The sequence below is a fragment of the Serinus canaria genome, chromosome 3, assembly GCF_022539315.1.
Source record: "Serinus canaria isolate serCan28SL12 chromosome 3, serCan2020, whole genome shotgun sequence".
Classification (NCBI taxonomy): domain Eukaryota; kingdom Metazoa; phylum Chordata; class Aves; order Passeriformes; family Fringillidae; genus Serinus; species Serinus canaria.
This window is the reverse complement of record NC_066316.1, coordinates 20,779,031-20,801,349: the sequence shown is the minus strand read 5'-3', so window position 1 is coordinate 20,801,349 and position 22,319 is coordinate 20,779,031. Positions and strand designations below refer to the sequence as shown.

The 22,319-nt window shown below is 35.9% G+C and overlaps 1 protein-coding gene across 1 annotated transcript in view; it reads right to left on the bottom strand.

Moving 5' to 3' along the window:
- The window catches only part of USH2A (usherin), a 371,525-nt gene that overhangs the window by 256,220 nt on the left and 92,986 nt on the right, over positions 1 to 22,319 (bottom strand). The window contains exon 20 of the mRNA XM_050972284.1: positions 17,660 to 17,890. Within this exon, the coding sequence (XP_050828241.1) occupies positions 17,660 to 17,890 (231 nt within the window). The remainder of the gene's footprint in view (positions 1 to 17,659; positions 17,891 to 22,319) is intronic.

Here is a 22,319-nt window from a genome sequence, read left to right as displayed (position 1 = left end):
TTCAATCCCTGAACTGTAACAATTTGGAAGAGAAAGGATATAAAACAAATGAAAGAAATATTAAAGAACACTAAAGGAGGAAATTAAACAGGAGAAACAACTAATTTTGAAAGCTGGAGTGCAGAGGCAGTGCTTTGGTAACAAGCTTCATCTTTTAAAAATAATGAACAAAACTTTCAAAAAATTAAATTTAGAAATAATAATAATAATGATGATATAATAATGATACAATAATAATAATAATAATAATAATAATAATAATAATAATAATAATAATAGTAATAATAATAATAATAATAATAATAATAATAATAATAATAATAATAATAATAATAATAATAATGAAATGTAGAAATCTTTGGTAAAGGAACTTACTCTGAGCAGGGCCAAAACTTCTGTGGAAAGATTACTTTCATCCCAAGACAAAACTCTTCCTTCTACAAGTCTTCTCAGTGGCAGACATTCTCAAAAAGACTTATTGCTCACACCCTCCTTGAATCTTCCCAACAAGGTTTCATCCTGGTTCTACAATTCACTTCATAATTTGTTCCTGGATCAAAAGATATTACCTGGGATGGTTGCACCTCTCAGTCAAACCTTTGTTTTGTTCATCCAATTATGAGGGCTGATAGGAACAAAGACTGTAATTTGTGTAAATATGTTCCCCCCTCCTCCCTTCCTGTCTCTGTAGCAAGTCACTGAACAACTTGAAAATGCATAAAATAAAATCCCTCAAGGGCTGAAACTCCACTACACCAAAATTCCCATTATTTACTACAGAAGGGAATGCATTCTATTAATGGTAACCCATCTACCAGTGAAGTTTTGTTTTTAGTAAATCAAGAAACTTTTAAAGTAAACCAGAATAAAAGAGCATTATTAATCACCAAGCCTGAAAACAAAAATGAATGAAAGACAAAAACTCTATCTTAAAATGTGATACTATTTATTACTGAAGTTTTCTTTACTCAGGAGAATACCTAAGGACATATTCCACTCCAAGTATCAGTTTTTATAACTCTAACCACCCTAGAATAACACTAATTAAAATTAAGGCATGTAACATGATCAGAACAAATAATTTAAAGCAGACAGTCTTAGATATAAAGTATCAGGCAAAACCAGATTATTTCTTCTTTTTTCCTTTTTTTTCCCTCGGTGAGGTAGGTAGCATATTTTTTCCTGAACTCTGCAAGAATATCATTCTGTATAGCACCAAAGAATGCCATCAGTATAATAACCATGACTCTCTGAAAATTAAAGAATAGAACAGCAAGATATTTTCGTAGTTCATCACCTTGTTCAGTATTGGAAAATATTTCATGCCATATCAACTTTCTTGACCAGCATTGCATAGATTTCATTGGACAGCAGAGGAAAAGTCTGTTATCCTAAATAAACACCCAAAGCACTCTATAAGAATATGGCAAACAATAGAAAGATCACTTTTGCCATAACTCTAATAAGTACATTATCAGTTGCAGAAAGCACTGGAAGAATTTTGAATCACATAATGGCTTGGGTTGGAAGGGACCTTTTAAGGTCACCTTGGCAAAGGTGACATCTTCAACTAGATCAGGTTGCTCAAAGCCATGTCCAAACTGACCCTCAATGTTTCCAGGGACGGGGCAACCACAGCATCTCTGGACAATCTGTGCCAGCGTTTCACCAGCCTCATTGTAAACAATTTCCTTAAAAATAGTCTAAATCAACCCTTTTTTATTTAAAAAATATTACCCATTGTCCTTTATAGACCAGAAAGGAAAAGTGGAGCTGCAAAGCAGAAAATGCAGAAACCTTGAGTTTGTGCAGCCAACACACTTTTCAGGGAACAGCCTTGTTTTATAAACTAAATCATGATCAGAGAGAGAGCAAATAATCATTTCTTAGCAAGATAAAGATACGACTTTAACAGCAGCACATGTAACAGGTTAGTTTAATAAATAGGATGGTGAAAAACCATAGAGCACAATATAAGTAATGAACAATGTTTAAAATCAATGCTCTTGCAAATTGAAGCCAATGCAAAGGGGCTAACACCAGGGTAAGGCGATCTGGTTGATATATTTTGGATCTGCTGAAATAAATCCATTTATAGGAGCATTTGCAGGATGACTAAGTTAAAAGAGCACTGCAACAGTCAGGCCTGGCTAAGGGAACGCCTCCTCCTGCTGTCAATATTTCAAACTGATAAAGAGCTGACCAAGTGCAATCAGCACCGTGATGAATAAAAGAAAGCTCGGGACCATTAACATTAATGGGACTTGCGTGACTAAATGCTCATATATTGTTCTGAAAATTTACCCGATGGACCAAGAGATCTTTTTTTCTTTGCTTATGCTCCCCTTTTTCCTGCAGACTGTATATGATCAGTTTAAAAATATACTGCAACATAGTATAACCATCTAAAATAACTTCATATTATTAATATCCCATGAGTAAAAAAAAAAAAAACAAAAAACTACAGACCTCACTCTGGCTACCTGGAAAACTTGAGAAAATAAAAATTCCAGCTTTATGCACACAGATAAAATGGGATGATCTAATATCTTCGGGCAGAGTGCCTTATCCTTGGGGCACAATGACAAAGACTCTGGCACCTGACATCTACAATGCATATTAGAGAATGCTGAATGATCTGGCAGTCTGTGAAAGCTGGTTGAACTTTTTTTGCAAGACAGAAATTCAGACTAGCAAGTATACCCCTAAGATAGCATAGATCCAGGATATGACATGGTTCAATATTTTTAATTTGAAACACAGCAATCTGGTTTTTTCATCATCAATGTTAAATACCAATCATATAACTAGTGCTGTACCACAAGCAGGGGACATCTTTTATCTCAACCCCCTCCTGAAATTTGAAAAACACCATGCACTAAAATGGGGGACCAAGGGAGCACCTATGGGGTTAGGGTTGTTTAGAAAAATATGCTGTTTCATATTGGTATATCTCTATAGCATAACTGGGCAGGATGAAATAGCATTTTACTCATTTATAGCTATTTAATTTTAAAAGTTTTTTTAAATAATCTGATATGAGATTTATAGCTCTGTGAAACACAAAGTGTGAAGTCATTGCTGTTCAAGAAATATTAAAAGCTTTCATATTTTCTTTTAGCTTTGGCAGAGTACTTCCAAAGAAGGTAGAGCAGCATAGAGAGACAATGTTGAGCAGGACAAAAAATTCTCCTGATGGAGAGAGAGACCTCTTTCTGGCAGGTTCCCCGGGGGAAAAAAAAAAAAAGAACCTTAGTAGTAGCACAAAAGATAAGTAAATGTCCTTGATGAGTTTAAGGTTTATCACATTACTATGGAATTTAACTTTTGTTTTTCCACAGAGGAGAAAAAAATCCCCATAATTTTGCCCAACATAAAAACATAAAATTAGCTGTCCCACTATTGAGTCATATTTATTTTTAGTTTTCAGCCATGCTAGCAGACAATGATTATATTTATTTTAGTACCTATATTTATTTTAGTACATTCTTTTAAAATCAAATGCTCTATTGGAGTACGCTGCTACTAATTTAGAGATAAAAAATTCACACGTGTATATCTGTCACTCCACTGTGAACACCTGCAGTCTTAAAACAGGATCATGATACACTTAAGGTAAAATTTGCAAGCCTGCTGATCAGTCCCAATCTTCACTCACCACCTTATTTAGAGTTTCACTAACAGACAGAAGAGAACAGTGATGCGACTGAACAACAACTCTGGGATGAACCAACTGTAGTACTGCCTGCTTGCACCATTCAAACTAGTAGTAATATGAAAAAATAAAAAAATATAGAACGCTGACAGAAAAATTTTGAAATTACAAGCAAAGAATGGTTTCTAAAACCAAAATAGAGCAAGTAGGAAAGAATAAGTGCTTTGTCAAAACACAAACTGGGAAATATTATTTAAAAATAACAACTTTACGGGATTTACAGATAATGAAATCACAAAATGTGGAGACTGGGAAGAACATTGCTGTGCTTAATTATCAGTTCTACTATATCATCAACTTCTTTGTGAGCAGAGCTCAAAACATCAACTTCCAGCTGTTTCAGCACAGGCTGCAGAGGCAGCAGCTTACAAAAGCCTGCCTCCTCCCACCTGTGACCAGCAAGGAGACTGGGCCACTGCTTCTCAGGAATGCACCTGGGCACAACTCTCACCTTCATGATCTCAAGCAAGAACAAGTTGCAGTTTTTCAGCTTCCATATCAAAAATAAAAAATGGGGGGGAAAATGGGGAAAAAAAGAAAAAATGGGGAATGCAGCAGTTTTATTTACACTCTCTGCCACAAGCACATCATCCCATTTGCTCTGCTCACTACACGGACTCTCCATAGAATATTAGGTCAAATGTAAGGTCCCAATATTAATCTTCATGGCCATCCATGGAAGTGGTTCAAGATATCTCAAGAGTGCCCTTTTCATTATGTTGGTGACCTCTCTGAACAACTGCTGTTAGTTTCAAGGCTCACCAGAGCAAGACTGAACTGCCTGTGCAAGAAGGATAGAGGCCCTGGAACTCATTAGAGGAGCAGATCAAAAATTATCACAAATTTCACATATTTCTGAAGACAGTTTGAACCCAGACCTAAGTCAGGCTTTCCCAAGACATACATTAAAACAAAAGAGAGGAGACAAAAAAAAAGTAAACCCGTCTAGAGAAGAATGTCCAGCAAGTGGTAGAAAAGAAGGGGGTAGATAAGGCATGAGGAAAAATAAATGAGAAAAAGTTAGCTGTGTATGTTTTGGAAGATACTCAGGTACCACTTGCAAACTATGATTAAGGTACAATATCTCAATTATTCTTTACCTAACATATTAACATGAATATTGGTTAAAAATTTTCATTAAATGTGCATATCACTTTCAAAAAAAAGGAAAAGAAAGAATTTCAGATTGTTTTCCATCCACAAACAGAAGAACAGCAGTTTCTAACTCTGAATTCACAGTGTAAGGCAGAACTAAATAAACAACCAATGAACTAAATCTTCCTCCCAGAAATGTTCACTAGGGGTAGTAAATTTAAAAAACAAATCCTTAAATTACAGACTTTTCCAAGTACAGCTATTCCAAAAGGACTATCAACTTGATATTAAAAAAAAAAAAAAAATCAGATTGCTGACCTAAACTTAGTTAAAACTTGAAAAAATTGCATGGGTTGTAAAAAACAAGCTATTTCCAATTTCTGAGGAAGATTTTTGAAGTCAAATATTTTGGATTTCCATTTTTTTTTTAAATTTGGATGCAATATCTTTATAGAATTCTAAATTCAGCATATTTTAAAACCAAATAACTGTAATAATATCTAATATAGTTAAGGCCAGTCTAGATAGCAATAGTTAGTGATTACCAGATCAAAGGCCTTACTTAAATCAATAAAGATAGCTCCTGTACATTGATTACCATCCAACACCATAAAAATATAATTGCTTACCTTGAGAGGAGCAGTGCAAATGAAATGAAAAGGTCATAATAGGTCAATAATTATTTAAATTAAACTTACATCTTCCTTCATCTGATGGACCAACTCTAGCACGCACCGAAATGGTGGTGATTTACCAGTTTAAATAGACATATTAACATGTCAGCAAAGGGCTTAGCAGTAATTGGGTCAGCAATTTTAAGCAGTCAAGGTTCCAAGTTGTCAGCTTCTCCATTTATGCTCCCAATTAATCTTAAGGTATTATAGATCTTAAGTCAGTAAGCACAGATCTAACTACTTTAGATCAAATCTCATTTTGGGTATATACAGAGATAGATTACAGTTACTTGTTGTGATCTTTCTACAACAAATATCAGTATATAATTCTCTAGAATAGCTCTTAATTAAAAGCAACCCATGCAACAATTTGCTATCAAGATTGTGATTTCTCCAGTAATTTAGTTTATGACACTTCTGTCACTATATTAAAGAGTCCTTAGATCAGAACAGTACTACTTGGCAAGTTTGTGTTTTCATTCTATTGGTTATGCTAAAAGTTGCTTTCTGGATTCTCAGTTACTACAGTGCACAATAACTTTGATGTTACTCTGTCAATATAATTGTCAATGGACAATTCTGGGTTTTTTAATTTGTTTCTAAAAGTAAGAAAAAGTAATCTTTTCTAACCGTATTTTCTTCATACCAACTACTTTTTCACAATTACTTTGAAGAATTAATTTACATCACTTCCGTAATTTAAAAAAAAGGGTTTTAAGATTTTTTTATTCGTTCTTTCTATGGATCAGACATATAAATTTTTTAGACAGTGGTTAACTCAAAGTAAAAAACAAAAGTAGAAGTCTAGAAGTCTAAATTAATCAATGTCAGGAAACTGCTCTTTGCAGGATGCTTATCTAGAGGATGACAATAAAATTCTCAAAGAAAAATTACGTTTGTGTGGAGACTTTGCATCTTATACATTTAGGGGCTAAAAAGACTCTTCCTTGAAATTCATCCTGGACACCAAATCCTGATGGTTCACTAAACAGTAGAACGGATAAAAAAGAGTCTTTTCCTTGTCCTCCTAATTTTCTGCCACTTTGTAACAGGCAATATCAAAAAAAAAAAAAAAAAAAAAAAAGGAAGACAACCAACATTTTTAAGAACACAGAAGGAAGATAATCAAGGAGATTACAGTGGTAAAACCAGGAGGGAAAAATAAAGAGTGGAACAGTGAGAAGCAAGAAAATCATGGATAGTGCAAAAACCATGGGAAAATAATTGAAAAGCAAAAGAAATCAAAAAAAGGAGTGAAGAGTAAAAATAAACAGAGGAGAGCCTATAGCCACTAATAAGACCTCTCCTTATAAATCCAATTGTAATACATGTTGTAGTAAACACAATGCATTGGAAACACATTCACTCGATCCTTCACACTCAGATGTGTGTCTAGGGCAGGAATGGCCCTAAGAGTCCAGATCAGAGACTTTACAAATATAAAAGATTTCTTCCCACTGACATCTGTATTTATCAGCAATGTTCCTAATGATGGATATGTGTAGGACTCTCCTATCACATTGGAATCTTTTTAATTATATTCAGAATAACTACGTAGGCCACATTACATAGATAAAAGGAAACACTCCAAAATTAGGTAATGCAAAACCAAAACTGTCTGCAAGAAATTAATGCATACCAAAATAGAGAATGAGTAACGATGTAGTCTATAATTATACAAACACACATTTCCCGTAAGATATCTGCCTCAAGGATTTTATGATGTTCAGTAACTAAAACAGAATTCAGGTAACAAATAAGGATTTTGTACACAGAAGCCTGTCTTTTTTGATGTAGTGCTCTGTGGATGTTCAATGAAAGAGGAAGGGGAGTATGAAAAGTGAATGGACAGTTTCACAGCTAGCACAATACAATGTCACTCTGGAGAAATCTGTCCCCACCTCTGCCATGAAGCTCTTATGCAATGTGAGGTAAACCACTTAAGTCAAACTTTTCAGAGTTATTCACTTGTTATGCACTCTTCATTTTCTTGAGTGCTCACATTTGAACACCCCATGGAGATCTGTGGAAGTGTTAAGTGCTCCTAATTGATAAGGGGTTGATGAAAACACTACTTAAAACATATGAACTAATCTGTATACTCAGGTCCCACATATATAGAACTCAAAAATAGCATTAATTCCTCTGTTTTTCTTTTTTTAATTACACCAAGTCCCTATTCATAGAACAAAACTGGTAATGTAAGTGTTGTAAAAATGTATATCAGTGATTACAAAGTACTCTGGTACTCCAGTGAAAACAGTATAGGAAAAAAATTAAATCTGCATACACTTAATAGACATGTACAGTAAAACAGACAGAAAACTGTATACAAAACAGAGAAGGGATTTTCAAAAGGCAATAACTGGTCCATACCATACACAGAACCTATAGAAAGACAGTTTCTAATCAACTGGTTATATGCCGTCATAACATGTAACTATAGCACAGCTGAATGAATTTCATGCTGCTTATTTAACTCAATTTCTTAAGCTCTAGGTGCTTAATTTTGCAAACTAATTTTTCCCATATGTACTAATGCAGACAGCATTTTTTTTTCCTCCAAATTACCACAGTCTAATCCTGAATGATAGTTTTGCCATAATGGAATTATTCAGTCTATGATCTGATTGATTTTAGACTTTAAATACTGAATCTTAACACACGTAAATTTTTAATCCTTTAATTTCTCTATTCTGCCAGTAATTGATAAGGACAGTCATACTTAGACAAGGTCTTAATTTAATCGCCCTGAAAATCAATTAGAAGGTGAAAAGCTTCCTTATATTATTATTATGAAAATTTCCTGATCAAATTCACAACGCAATCATAATCAATGCATGACACCTCACACACTTTAGTCAATACATAATTCAGTAGTTACATCTTCAACCTTTAAAAACAATATGGAAAAAAATTTGTATCTCAAAAGCAGAAATAATTGAAAGGCTCAGTATTAGTCAAACACAATGTCTGAAGTCATTGGACTAAATAACCCATTATAGAAATAATCAAAATAAGGGCCAGGCATGTACCAGAAAGCATTAATTTCACTTCAAGTATCTCTCCAGCTAATACAATGGTAATGGTCTCTTTCCTGCAACCTTGTTGAAGGAAGTCTCCATAGAATCAGAAAGAAAATTTTGGCCTGCTGTTAAGTAGTTGAGGTGAATTAGTAAGCAACAATGGTGAAACACTTTCTTCTCCCTCATCTTCACCAGCACAAAAATCAAGATTGATGCCAACTTAGGCTCACCATCAGTAAAGGGAGAATTTGCATGTGAACTATTACGGGAGCTTGGACTTTACAAATTGATGGACCTGATAATATCCACTTGAGGATGTTCCAAGAGCTTGTTGACATGGCTGTGACATCAGTCTCCACAATCTTTCAGAAGGTGTGGAGATCAAGGGAAATCCCAGAAGACTGGAGGAAGGCTAATGTCACTCCTATCCATGAGAAGGGCTTAAAGGTGATGCAGGAAATTACAGACCCATTACCTTTACTTTAGTCCCTGGCAAAGTTATGGAATGAACCTTCCTGGGAGGTGCCACAAGTCAGATGAAGCCCAGTTGGGAAAAGTCAGCATGGACTCACCAAAGGCAAATCATGCATGGCCAATCTGACTGCAGTCTATGACAAAGTAACTTCCTCAGTTGATGTGGCACAAGCAGTGGGCCTGCTCAATTTCACCATATTTTTCTATATATTCTTTCTACAGGCTTTGCCACTGCCTACTCCTAGAGAACCTGCTGTGTGCTGATCCAGACAAGTGGTCGGTGGGGTGGGTGGGAACTGGCTGTCAGGCAGAACACAGAGGAGGGTGGCAAATAGCTCCTTTTCAAACTGGCAACCTGTCACAAGAGGGCTCACCCAGAGACCAATACTGAGTCTAAAGCTGTTCAGTGTCTTCATAAGTGAGCTGGATGATGGGATCAAGAGAAACCTGATGAGATGTGATGATGATACCAAACTGAACTGGATACTTTGGAAGGGAGAGCCACCCTACAGGCAGGCATAGACAGACTGAAAGAATGTGCTAACAAGAGCCTTATAAAGTTCAATGAAGACAAATATAACATCTTGCACCTGGGAAAAGATAAACCAGGAATGTAGCATCGGCTGACATCTACCCAGCTGGGGAGCAGTTCTGTGGAAAAGGACCTGAGCATCTTGGGGACAAGCAGCTCAATATGAGTGGCTGTTGTGGCAAACAAAGCCAACAGGATGCTGGATTGCATCTACGAGGACATCTCCAGCAGAGATAAAGAACTCATTATTCCCCTGCACTTAGTGCTTGTCAGGCCACACCCGGAACATTGTCTTCAGTTTCAGTCCCTGCTGTGTGAAAGATGTGAACAGGCTGGAGAGAGACCAGAAAAGGGTGACAAAGATGATCAAAGGATTGGGTAGCCTGTCAAATAAGGAAAGACTGAGAAAACTCAGCCCTGAGAAAAGAAGGATCAGTAGAGACCTTATCACCTTGTTCCAGTATTTAAAGAGTGGCTACAAGGAAAATGGGGAGTCCCTTTTTACAAGGAATCTTTTACCTGGAAAAGACAAGGAGTAATGGGTACAAGTTACTCCTGGGGAGAATCCAACTGGACCCAAGATGAAAAATTTCTTAATGAGCCAGGCATTTAAATAATGTTTCCAAGAAGTGGTGGGTTCCCTAGCTCTGAACACTTAAGATTCAGCTGGAATCTAGGCCATCAGCTTCAGCTAATTCTTCCAGATTCAGCTGGAAGCTAGGTCATCTTGTCTAAATTATGCTTTTGCCAAGAAAGATTGGGCCAAATTATATTTTTCTTTTTGGCTATTATTTCTCATTTAATCCCTTTTTGAAAAATTAATTTGGGTTAGAAGTTTGTTATACCAGCACATAAGAATCTCACAAAAATCTTAAAAAGTACTGAAGTACTAGTATGGAAGACCCACAATTGTTCTAGCAAATGAAAACTGTTAGAAATAGTGTCTTTTCTTTCACATATCTCTGCATCATCAGGTATTTGAGTTTGAGAATTTCCAGAAGCATTCATACATTCGCTCCAAAAGGTGACAATCCATTGAACTACTCTTTTCTATGTTCAAACCTGCTACAAATTCTCTCTTTGATCTGTACTATTTGCTTTAACTGAAGTGAAATCAGCCTTCATTTAACACAGAGTACATGGATCTCTAGCATGCTAAGTCTTCAAGAGAGCCTTCATACCTTCCACTCTCTCCTTTACTTTTATTTTTTAAATTAAATAAACATCATGCCTTTGTGCAGTTTCTATCTTATAGCTGTTTCATTTTGTTTGTGGTTTTCAGCAACTTTCATTTCCCTGATTCTCCCTCAACAAGTCTCTCCATTTTGCACCCATTCTTGGTGCACAAGCACAAAAGGAATCCCACAAGATGTCATGCCTAAAGCAAAACAGCACTTCCATAACTGTTTCTTCCACTAATTCTTGGGTTTGACACTTGCAGAGAGAACGCATACTTCGTTCCAAAGCAGTGAATCATGTTTGCACAAAATTAGCAAAAGCCCAACTAGACTTGTGTGCTCTTTTAACAAGTACAGTCATCTTGTGTGTTCATGATAAAAGACCCAATTCTGTAACTGGCTTTTGCACAGACACATAAAACGATGATCTAGTTTATGAAAGGGTCTTTCCACTGGCAGGTTGATGTAACAATGGGAAAACTCCTGCTTTTACAACTTCCCTTGTACAACACTGCTGTGTTCTCTAAAAGTTATCATGCACAAGCAGAAAAAACTGGTTTTAACCGTGCAGTGCAGAATGCCCAACACTGGCAAAAATCTACTTTGGCACTAAAGGCAAGAAGATGAAGAAAAAAACCCAACATACTGCCCTTGTAAGCTCAAAGCTTGTGCTGCATAATTGATCAGTTAAAGTACAAGAGGCAAATATGAAAAATAATACACAAGGTGAGATACTTTTCTGTGGTGGCTACATTTGAAAAAAAAGAAAAAGGAAGAAAAAACAGCTACTTCATACCGATAGAAAGTATGTCTGTGCCTAAAAAACCCAGCTCATCTTAGTGAAAATATTACCCCTGTAACACTGGCAAGGTCAGCATCAGCTTGGCTTATTTGTTGCCTAAGTCCCTGTTGTGCATGTTCAAAAATGTTTTAAATTGTTTTGTTCATAAAGCAGCAGAGTTCACTTTGTTGTGCCAGATCACTCCTTTTTCTCTATATGCAGCTCCTCTCTCCCTCCCTATCTTTAGGCTTCTTGGGATTCAAAAGGAAGAAAGGAAGGAATGTGTTTTTCAAGATGAAACTCTGAATTCATTTTAAGTACTAAGATAAAATTCTACCTAAAATCTCCCTGCAAACAGTTCTCAGGCAGAAAAAAGGATGGTTCTCTCTCTTACTGAAGCCAGCCACTTGACGGTGATATAGAAGATCTTTATCTTTCTTCCACAGAAGATGAAGATGCAGGTTCAAATCATTCTTTTGTGAAGACAAGAGGAGAAAATAGAAGAAGCTGGCATAAAAATTAAAAGCATTTCTAAGGACAAGTCCTGTGGCACCAACCTAGACAGAAAGGACACAACAAAATGCGAGTTCTCCAAAAGCTTTTTAGTGTATGATTTAATAAAAAACTCTGAAAAATGATTGCCAATATTAAAGGTTCCCTGACAAAAAGTATGTTCTTCAAGTCCGCAAAACAAATGTGCTCCCTTTCTTTCTCTCAGAGTATTCAAAAGCTTGGAGTAAGAATTTCTTTTGCAATAGTTTCTCCCTCAGAAAATCTTGTTTACTTTCTTCAGTTCAATGTAATGAAATAAAAAGGCTGATTCTTCAAAACCTATAAAAGGAAAAATTGCCAGCAGAGTAACAAAGAATACATAAAGCCAAACTAAGCAAAAAGGTCAGATTTCTCTCCTCCTCTTCCTTTTTTCCATCATTTTGGTGTAGCTGAAGCAAACAAATTTACCTGCATTTGCCGTAAAGTTGTGTCTATAGATTAGGGAATCCTTGCTATCAATCTGGAGAAATAGATGGACCACAGGTGGACTATAAAAGTGAATAAAAAAACTGGCTAAACAGCAGGACTCAAAGGCTTGTGACAAGTGGCACAAAGCCCAGTGGGCAGCATTTACAAGAAACTGGTACTGGGACCAATTCTGTTTAACATTTCTATTCATTAAAATGGATCCCAGGTGATGGGATGAAGTGTGCTGTCAAAAAGTTTGGAGCCAATTAAAAAAATAAAATTAAGGGCTGCAGTGGATACACTGCAACACAGAAATACCTTAGCAGGCTGGAGAACTGGGCTGACAGAAACCTTGTGAAATCCAGCAGAGGCAAATGCAAGTCTTACAGTGCAGTTTTGGGTACTCTGGCATTAAAATAAAAAATAATAAATAAATAACTTTAAAAAAATAAAATAAAATCCCCAACAAAAAAAAAAATACAAAAGGTACTTGCAGCCTGGAACCAATCCAGTGGCACCAAGACAATCGGGGGCAAAAGCACATGACATTCAACAGGAGTCTGAGACAATAGGGTTTGTTTAGTCTTAAGCCTGGAAGAATGGAGGCAATTACTGCCTTCTTCAATTACCTCCCCAGAGGATATAAAGAATATGAAGCCACACTTTTCTGTACCTCTACTGTGACAGAATAAGAAGCAATGGACATGAGTTCATATGCAGAACATTTTGTATAAATATAAGGGAGAAAAGTAAACCAAAGACAGGTCAATATTTGGAGACATACTTAGCTATATATGGAGAAAGGAAGCAGACGAAGCCCTAAACAGGTCTAGCTGGACTAAATATGAGCAGGAAGACTAGATTATTTCGCTTCAACACTAAATTATTACTTTACTCTGAATTAGTGATTAAAATTAATTTCTAACCATCTTAATCATTAGTTGTATAAAGAAATGCTAGAAAATACCTAAAGAAGAAAAATAAAATAGAAACAAAACTTGTTCAACTCATGCAACCTTCCCACTACAAAGAAAATTTTCAATCAAGAAAAAAAAAGGCATCTCTTTCCTACTAAAAGTTATTTGGTGAAATGAACATCTTTCCCAGTTTCATTGGGTTAGTCTGAGTTTATTATAGGATATATGTTTGGAAAACATTCTTAGAGGTCACAGAAACAATCCACTTACTCCAAAGCAGAATCAATTTTAGCCAGGTTATTCCTGACAAATGTTCATCCAACTGTTCTTTAAAATCTGCAGTGTCAGGCTTTCATTTCTTTCTCACAACAATGAATTCTTTTGCTCAGCTAGACAGAATCTTTTAGAAAAAAAAGACAATCTACTTTAAGTTTATTATGAGTGCATTGCTGCTTTATTCACAGTAAACACAAAAAATTCATTCTCTTCTTTTAAACTATGCATTTTTATATATTTTAACACCATTATAATTTCTCCTTTTAGTCTGCATTATTCTGAACTGCACCATTTTCTTTGGCCTCTCCTCTCACACTGTTTTAGAATGTCTGATCTTGTTCATTTTCTTGGTATTCAGTCATAAAGCGTCCCCTAAAGTTCTGTTGGGGTGTTTATTTGGCTCCACAAACTAATGAAAATATCCTTTCCTTTGTCTACCTATCAAATGTTTGCTCAAGATCCCGTGGAGTGGAATTTATTTCACTTTACTGCAAAGAGAGTTCACTGTGATGAAGAGCTATGGGGAGATCCACCACTGAATGACCACAGCCATTCTCAGCTCCTCTGCTCAGAACAAATGTAAACTCTGCCTGTGCAGTGTTCCATGGCAAACTCATTAAGAAACATCGTTACTGGAAAGACTCTCCTCTCTGAGAAATGTCTGTGTATCTGAGCCAGAATCTGGCAGTAAAAACACTAGCACAGATATAAATATTTTTTTAAATACACATTTTTAAGACCACTTTAGAACACTAAAAATGTCATTGTAAAAAAAAAGTTCTCCTTGTAATGCTTAATATATTAACATCTTACCTCATACAGTTATTTTCTAATTATTACAGAGCTGAACACACACCATGTAGAGGTTAGCAAAGATTACATAGTCCAGGCAAGACATACTTCTTTTTAAGCGGATTATCCTATTTCAGAAAACTTGGAATCAAAGCAAGGCCAAACACAAAACTTTCTTCAGAGTAGACTGCATTTTGATCAATATTATATGAATAATTTTCTTTTAAAACAAGTTGCATCCAAGAGCAATGACATTTGAACTCCAAGCTTGTTGGTTCTACACCCAGTATAGATATTACTTCTCTTGATGACAAGAGAACCAGAAAGGCAAATGCAACAGTGGTACGACAGCATTCTAACTCCAGACTCACAGCCACAGCACACAAGCTGGACAAATAAAAGCAAAACCACACAAAATAAATAATTTGTAAAACCTCCAAGCCAATTCTACAGGTCCTTTTAAGTATAAAGTCCCACACTAAATAGAATCTGAACTTCAGCTCCCCGTATGTTAAATCCTATCACTTCGTTTTTCCATGAAGACATGAAGATAAACACCTAAATACCCCAATTTTCAGAGTGATGGGAGATGGATAAGTTCCTTCACTAACAGAAGAACACCAACACTTAGATACAACAAATGCTGTTGTATCTAAGAACTTCAAGGAATGCAAATAAGTACTAAAAATCGAGTCTTCATCATTTGGGAAATGACATTATACATGGCTAAAACATTTCACATTTTAAATAGCTGAAAAGTTGCATGTAGACAGTATCAGCAGAAAAAGTCTTTTTACTTGATTTCCTCTCATCTAATGTGTACTCAGAACACACCTTCCTGTGCAGCTGGAGGGTTTGTTACAGACAGGACACTGCTTAGTGTAGCCAGTGTTTATTGAATAACTTTTTTTTTTTTTTAAGATGATTTTGGAAAACTTCCCAGAAAATACATCTGCCCCTAATACTTGCACCATGGACTGTAAGACCAGCCAGGAAGGTAGTGAGGACAACTGCATTTATTAGCAATGAATAAACTGATCAATCTTTTTCTGGATTAACAGTGGGAGATCCCAGACGCACCAAGAAGTATCTGTCTGCTGACTGACACATACAAGCTGGCACATTTTTGTGTCAAAAATGTACACAGCTGCATGCACACTAAAGCTGTTCCATCCATAAAGCACAATTGCCAACTGCTTGTCTTCAGAAATGTGTAATAAGAGAGGGTCTCAACAACAAAACAACTTCAGAGTGCAGTTAAAGAATATTTTTCATCCCCTTAAGTGTCTGTCTTTCTAAACTCTCCTGGATTTGCCATCATTTTCCCCTCCATCATGTTTTGGAAGAAGGACAGATGACCTACTAAGAAAAACTCAGATTTATATTTCTTAAAATCTTTATTGAGTTACCAAACCTGAACTACACATTTTTAGGTACCGAGTGTAGACTGATTTAATCTGATTGTCAGTCATTACTAGCAGATGTCTGGACAAATTGCCTAGTGTGTTTTAGTTCTAGGTTGTCCCCAGATACTCTGACTAATAGCTGGTAGAAGAGAAAGAACACAATCCAAAGCTATGATGAATTATACTTATCCATACAGCGTTATCAGCCATCAGCTGCCAATAGGAAGGGAGCTTTACTTTAAGATCTTCTAACCTGCCTGTCCAAACTCTCTCAAATCATCTCAGCCATCACAATAAACTTTACTCAAGGCATCAGTCTCAGCTTATGGAGTAGAACTAAACCACAGAGTGAATTAAAACTTGGGTAGATTGGTGTTGGGCTTGCTTGGTTAAAAATAGTCACAACTGACAACAAAAGAAACATATTAAAGGGTTTTTTCTAAATATACAGTAAAAGATGCAAACTGATGTCAGGAAAACCACTGGGCAATTTAGATGAGAAAAGGAGTCTAACAGCTGTTCCTACATATTCCCACACAGAGGCAGGTTGTGCCAGTCAACACAGTGTCAATATTTAACTAACACATTATCACTTTTTGTTATTATTTATTATTCAAGCACACACTTAGCAAAAAAAAAAAGTGAAGTCATCTTCAACTTTTTTTTTAATTCAGATTCACCGCGTGACCATAGAGAGGCAAGAAGCTGATTTCTGTTTTAAATAAAACCTGCAATTGCACATACACACTTGAAGTACCAAGTGCTCAAAGATTCTTGCCAGAATTACCTGTGGTGGAGACAAGAAATGTCTTTGAAGAGACAGCTGAGAGCTCTTCAAAGCTCCAGCATTCTTTTCTGTGTCAACAGTGCTGCCAGTTTTTGCAGCCCTTCTCTGTCTTAACAAGTACCACGTTAAGTTGTGTCACTGCCACTGGTGTGGCCCCAGCACCATCAGTGTGCTAGTTTTCACAGTCACCTAGGTTCCTTTTGGATTTCCCTTTCCTGCTGTCATTCTCATGACCTGAGATAATTATACATGTGCATACATCTTTCATACACTTTTTTTTAAGTCTTCAGCTCTGCTGTTTCTTCTCTTAAACACTCATACTTCATGCAGGCAAATGCAAGATTTCACTTACAGACCACTACAACATCTCAAATGTGCAATCAGGTTTATTTCTGCAAAAAACATACTGTCTGTAGCTTTGCTTTATCCCAGAAGATATCAGCAAATGATGAGAACCCAGAAACAGGACATGGGTCTCCTTCAATCTGAAAATCTCATGGTTCTAAAGTAAAATAACTAATCAAGAAAAAAGAGGGAACACTCAAAGGCCCAGAAACAGTAGAATTCTCTCAGAGTAGCAGGCTTTTTTCTTTCCTTAACAAAACAAACAGGATCACGACACAAATGCTCTGAAAGTGGAAGACAGAGCTTTTTGAGAGCTTATGCAGCCCCAGGAATCCTCAAAAATATCCTAAACAAAACATATCTTAGCACTCACAGCAAATTAATTAAAAAGTTTTTATCCCAGAAGAATAAATAAAATCTTATATTTACAACTCAAAGCCAAGTCAAATATGCAGCAACATCACTGTCATGTAAATCTCTCTGTCCAAACATGAGGTAATAAAAATCCTACATGTCCAATGATTTCCACAGGCTTTTTAAGTGAGAATCAAAATAGTCTGTACATCACTAATCATTATATTACTTCAATAAATTAGAACCTACCTACATTAACATAAAAGTTTTACAGAGCATGACACTAAATGGTAAAATGAATGCAGGGTACAACTGGTACATTTTTAAAGTAATTTAAACACATTTACCTGTAAAGTAGGTATTGATGGGGAGAGTGGAACTCGCAAATCTGTAATATCCATTTCCTGGGAAACGGGTCCCTTTTGTTACTTCTATATTCATTGCAGCTAAAGACGAATCCATCCTTTCCACCTGGTAGATGGGAGAAGGCCCATTAAGCTCTTCAGGTTCATCCCAAGTTATCTTTACTGTTGTGCTGTTTATGCCTTCAACACGAGGGGCACTAAGTTTTCTTGGAGCTGAGGATAAAAAAAAGTTATCCAGCTATCATTGTCCATAACATTTGGGAAAATATTTGTTGCACATAACAATCTTGGCATAACATCCATGTTTAATTTTCTGATCTTAAGAATAAACACAGATATCCATAGAAGTTTAATTAGGTGAGGAAAAAAAAAATCTCAAAAACATTATTAATCTTTATGAGAAACTTACTCTCAGTTGCACAAGAAATACCTTGTTTATTCAGGCCTGAGGCATATGTCTCTATAATTATATCTAAATTATTTTTGTTCTTAATCCTTGAGAATATCAATCAACATCTTCATAAAAAGTATATTTGGATTCCTTCCTTCCTTGATGGCCCTCACATGCCAAACTCCCCATAAACGTGTATTTGTATGACTTTCACAAGGAGATGTGAGTGAAGAACCAAAGGAAAATTTGACCAGTCATAACTCTTGTTACATCTCAGTATGGTACATGACAACAGGGGTCTCTTGTCACTGGACTTATCCTCACCAAGAGGAACAGAACAGCTCTCTCAAAACAGTCCTGCTAATCCATCCAGTTGTTCTCATGATGTGCACACCAGACAGCAGCTTGAGTTCAGATAATTGCTCACTTCAAGAAAATGACTCTCTAATTTTTCTCCACCAACTCTGGTACACACCAGGACTCCAAACAAGGCTGTTTCCACAAAGGTAGCAGCATAAAATAGTTTTACGTTATAGGATGATCCTCCTACTGTTAAACCCAATACTTTGATATTCCTTTAAACACTCTGATAGCATTGGCTACTCTATAGCTGAGTAATTAACTAAACTTACTCCATTTTTTAATAAAAGGATGTACAGTAAGCCACTGGAGGGCAGCATGACCTGTTTGGATAATGACATAATGGTCCTACAGGTGGAAAGAAATGGACCATCACTGAAACAACAGAAGACATCATCTGGAGAAGTATGAGAACACTTTGCTATGTACAGAATCTATATACATCTTATCCTGCTTTTTCTCACCCTTCTTTCCCCAACAAACAGAAGTATTTAACAACAGGAACTTCACTTGTGCCCAGGAAGCGAAATACAATGACAACTTGTAAAAATTACTTGTTCCCATAATGACACAGTAAAAAGCAATAAACGCCTTTCAAGACCAATAAAACCTGAATTAAAATATGGGCCTTCAAAAATCTGACACATTACTTCACAGCCCAGCCTTGTACATAGCATGAGTTCTTTGGAGAAGGAGAGATTGCTTCATTTAAAATGAATTAATAACATCCTTTTAAACATTCCTGCATTTCCAAGATCATTAACACATTTTTCATTTTTCCTATTTGCCAGTAGTATATTACTTCTTTATTTTTTCTTTGTCCCCTACACTCCATAACTTGATATTCCTGGAGAAAGCAGGGAGTGGGGGAACTGGGAAACTGCCAAAGGCACTATGTGCTGTAAATTCCTGCTTAGGTATCATTTATGACTTCACAATCTAATTAGTATCTCACGCGATGGTAGAAATTTACAATGTCAAAATTGAAGTAATGCACTGTGAGGTCATAAGCTTGCCTGCATAAGTAGGGCACAGCACTAATGAATTGTGGTATTAATGCACAAGTTTAAATAGAAAACATGGCTTAACAATCAAAACTTCACCTCTGAGGGAACCAGCCTACGTCAGCATTTTAAATGCGAACTGAAGAGGTTGAGCCCTCCAGTTCAGATTACTGATGGCAAAACAGAAATGCTAAAATTCATTATTCTTAAAATGCATCCAGCTGACTAGCATTCTTGACAATAACTACATCTTCCTTTAAAGTCTAGTATTAATAAACGGCAGTTACTTGGACCATAATTATGGCATCTCTGATACCCAAACCTGAAGCTTTTATGGGGCTTATGCAATTAACTACTTAAATGCATCGTAACACTTGCTTCTCTGACAGGGAAGTATTGATTTTTTAATCATTTTCCAGTCTCCTCTAGCACAAATAAATGTACTACAGTTACAGTTAATGCACTGTGTACACGCATTAAACACTGGCATGACACAATTTATTATTTTGTGATATATGGAACACAAGACTACCCTTTCAGAAAGTAACATCCTTGCTATAGCACTAGTATTTAAACTACAGTCTCCTTGATGCTTGAGAATTCTTGTGCATCAAGACAGCACATCAAAACTGTACATAATGTGTTACATAAGAATTTAAAAACAAAAATAACAAAAAAAAATCCAAACAGAAAACCCAACTGCACACAAAAACAGAAGGTCTTGAAATGAATCTGTAGCACTAGCCCAGCAGGGTACTAAATGCTGAAATTAAAAATATTCAACATTAAAAGATTCAGTATATATTTTCCTAAAGGTGTCACTGTGGTACCTGTAGCTACTTTCTGAAAGATGAATCAAGTATAATTTTACCTATTTAATTTTTTTTAGTCACGTTCTGTTAAGATACATCTGTCAAAATAATGAGCATATTGCATTTTGGTGGATTCAAAGTCACATTTTTGTGTATTTTAATTATGTAGTTTTAATATCTTGCTATATAATACATATTTAATATACTATATGGCTAAAACAGTATTTAAAAGCCCATGGTTGCTGCATGCCATTGTGCAGCAGAGGGCACAGAAAAGACCAATAAAGACAGATGGTCCATACAGCTTATGTTGAAGTCATATATCTAAATATAGATGTTGCTACACAGGTCATTACAAACAAGCCTTTCCCATGTGTTTATGCACACACATGTACACAAAAATGAAGTTGGTAAGTAAAGAGCAGTTAATTTTGTTTTGTTTGAAATAATATCATTTTAGTTTTAGGCTCGAAGACAGATGCCAGCATTTCGCTCTGAACAGATGGTAATTCCATCTAATAGTGCATCTCTGTATTAGTAAGGTCTGTTGTGTATACAAACAGTAATAAACACTAGGTAAGGATCAAAATAAATTTTAATTGTTGACATTAAATTCTGGCAGCCATGGTTCTAAGGATACAATACTCCTTTCTCAAGTCTGTCAGGTTTACTAATACAACTGCTAAAGCTTTTCCATACTCTGCCAGATTCTTGTCCCGGGAATAACATATTTACACTGTGGCTAAATTTTACAGGTTTACATATGTTTGAGTAACTTCTGCTCAGCTTACTGTAGGTAGGTATTTGTGTACTCTTCCTCCAAAGTCTTCAAATAGACACTGAGGGGTTCAGGAAGGTAAAAGCAATGAAACGTATACCATTTTTAACTGTTGAATCCCAAATGCATACATACAAAACCAAAGAGAAAAAATGCCAAATTTAAGGAAAAAAAGTTTCAGAAAATATCTTTTTCTTCTCATGCTGGAGTTTAACTTGCAGGTAAAATTGCACACCTCACTATGGGTCATGCATTTCATTTTTGATTCCAGTAATCAGTCCAGAGGACCTTGAGTTTGCCATTGCATTTCAGGTATGTTCTCCTTTCTGCACTTCACAATGGTATCAGTCATTTCAACAGCAAATGATTCAAGCAGCAATACCTACACCTTCTGACAATATTTTGAGTTATAAGAGAATCTTTAGAGTCCATTTTGGACTCCTTCCCAAATAAAAGAACAAAACCCACCCACAATGGACATGAAAAGAAAATTTGGTAACATGCATATGTTGCAATCATATATCTTTTAAAAAATATGTAATCCACTGTATTTTTTGAAAATCATGAAAAATATATTGCTTCCACCATATGGGACAACCAACGACTCACCAACCGATTTAAGATGCAGCATATTGAGCTGACCATATGTTACAGTGCTGTTGAATGGCTGAGTGATTCATGCCCGTCACATTCTAGTATATCAATTAAAGCTCCTTGAAGTCTGCATGATTTGTGTCTCTGTTATTAAACCCTGCTAATTCATCCCACTTACACATCTGTTATAAATCTCTAGGAGTGCTGCATGATTCATGGCAATCTGTGAGCATGGTACAGCAAATTCTTCTCCTTGTAATTAACAGTAAATTGTTTTACTGCCATGCAATGAATTTTTCAGTTATATTGCAAATGAACTCCTAAATGCACGGTTCTTTCCTAAGAACTGACTTATATTATTAGGCAATTAAAAAGTATTGCTTTGAACCAAAAGCTTTTAATCAAGAGGAATGCAACTTAAGCATAGCTTTAAAACATTGCAAATTTGACAGAGAGGAAAAAGAACAAACTGAGCTGGTTTGAGCTATTTTATGGCATAATATGTGGTTGGTAGGGGAGAAGAAACAAATAACTTTTAATTCCCTACTGATTCCCTGAAACTCAAAGAGCAGTTTAACTACAGCTTGAACACTTGGCAAGACAAGTTTGAGCAGATTCTATTTATTTCGGAAGTTACTTAAGTCATCTGTCATTACAAAATTTCTCAGATTACTTTACACTTTTCTAATTGTAAAACAGCGTC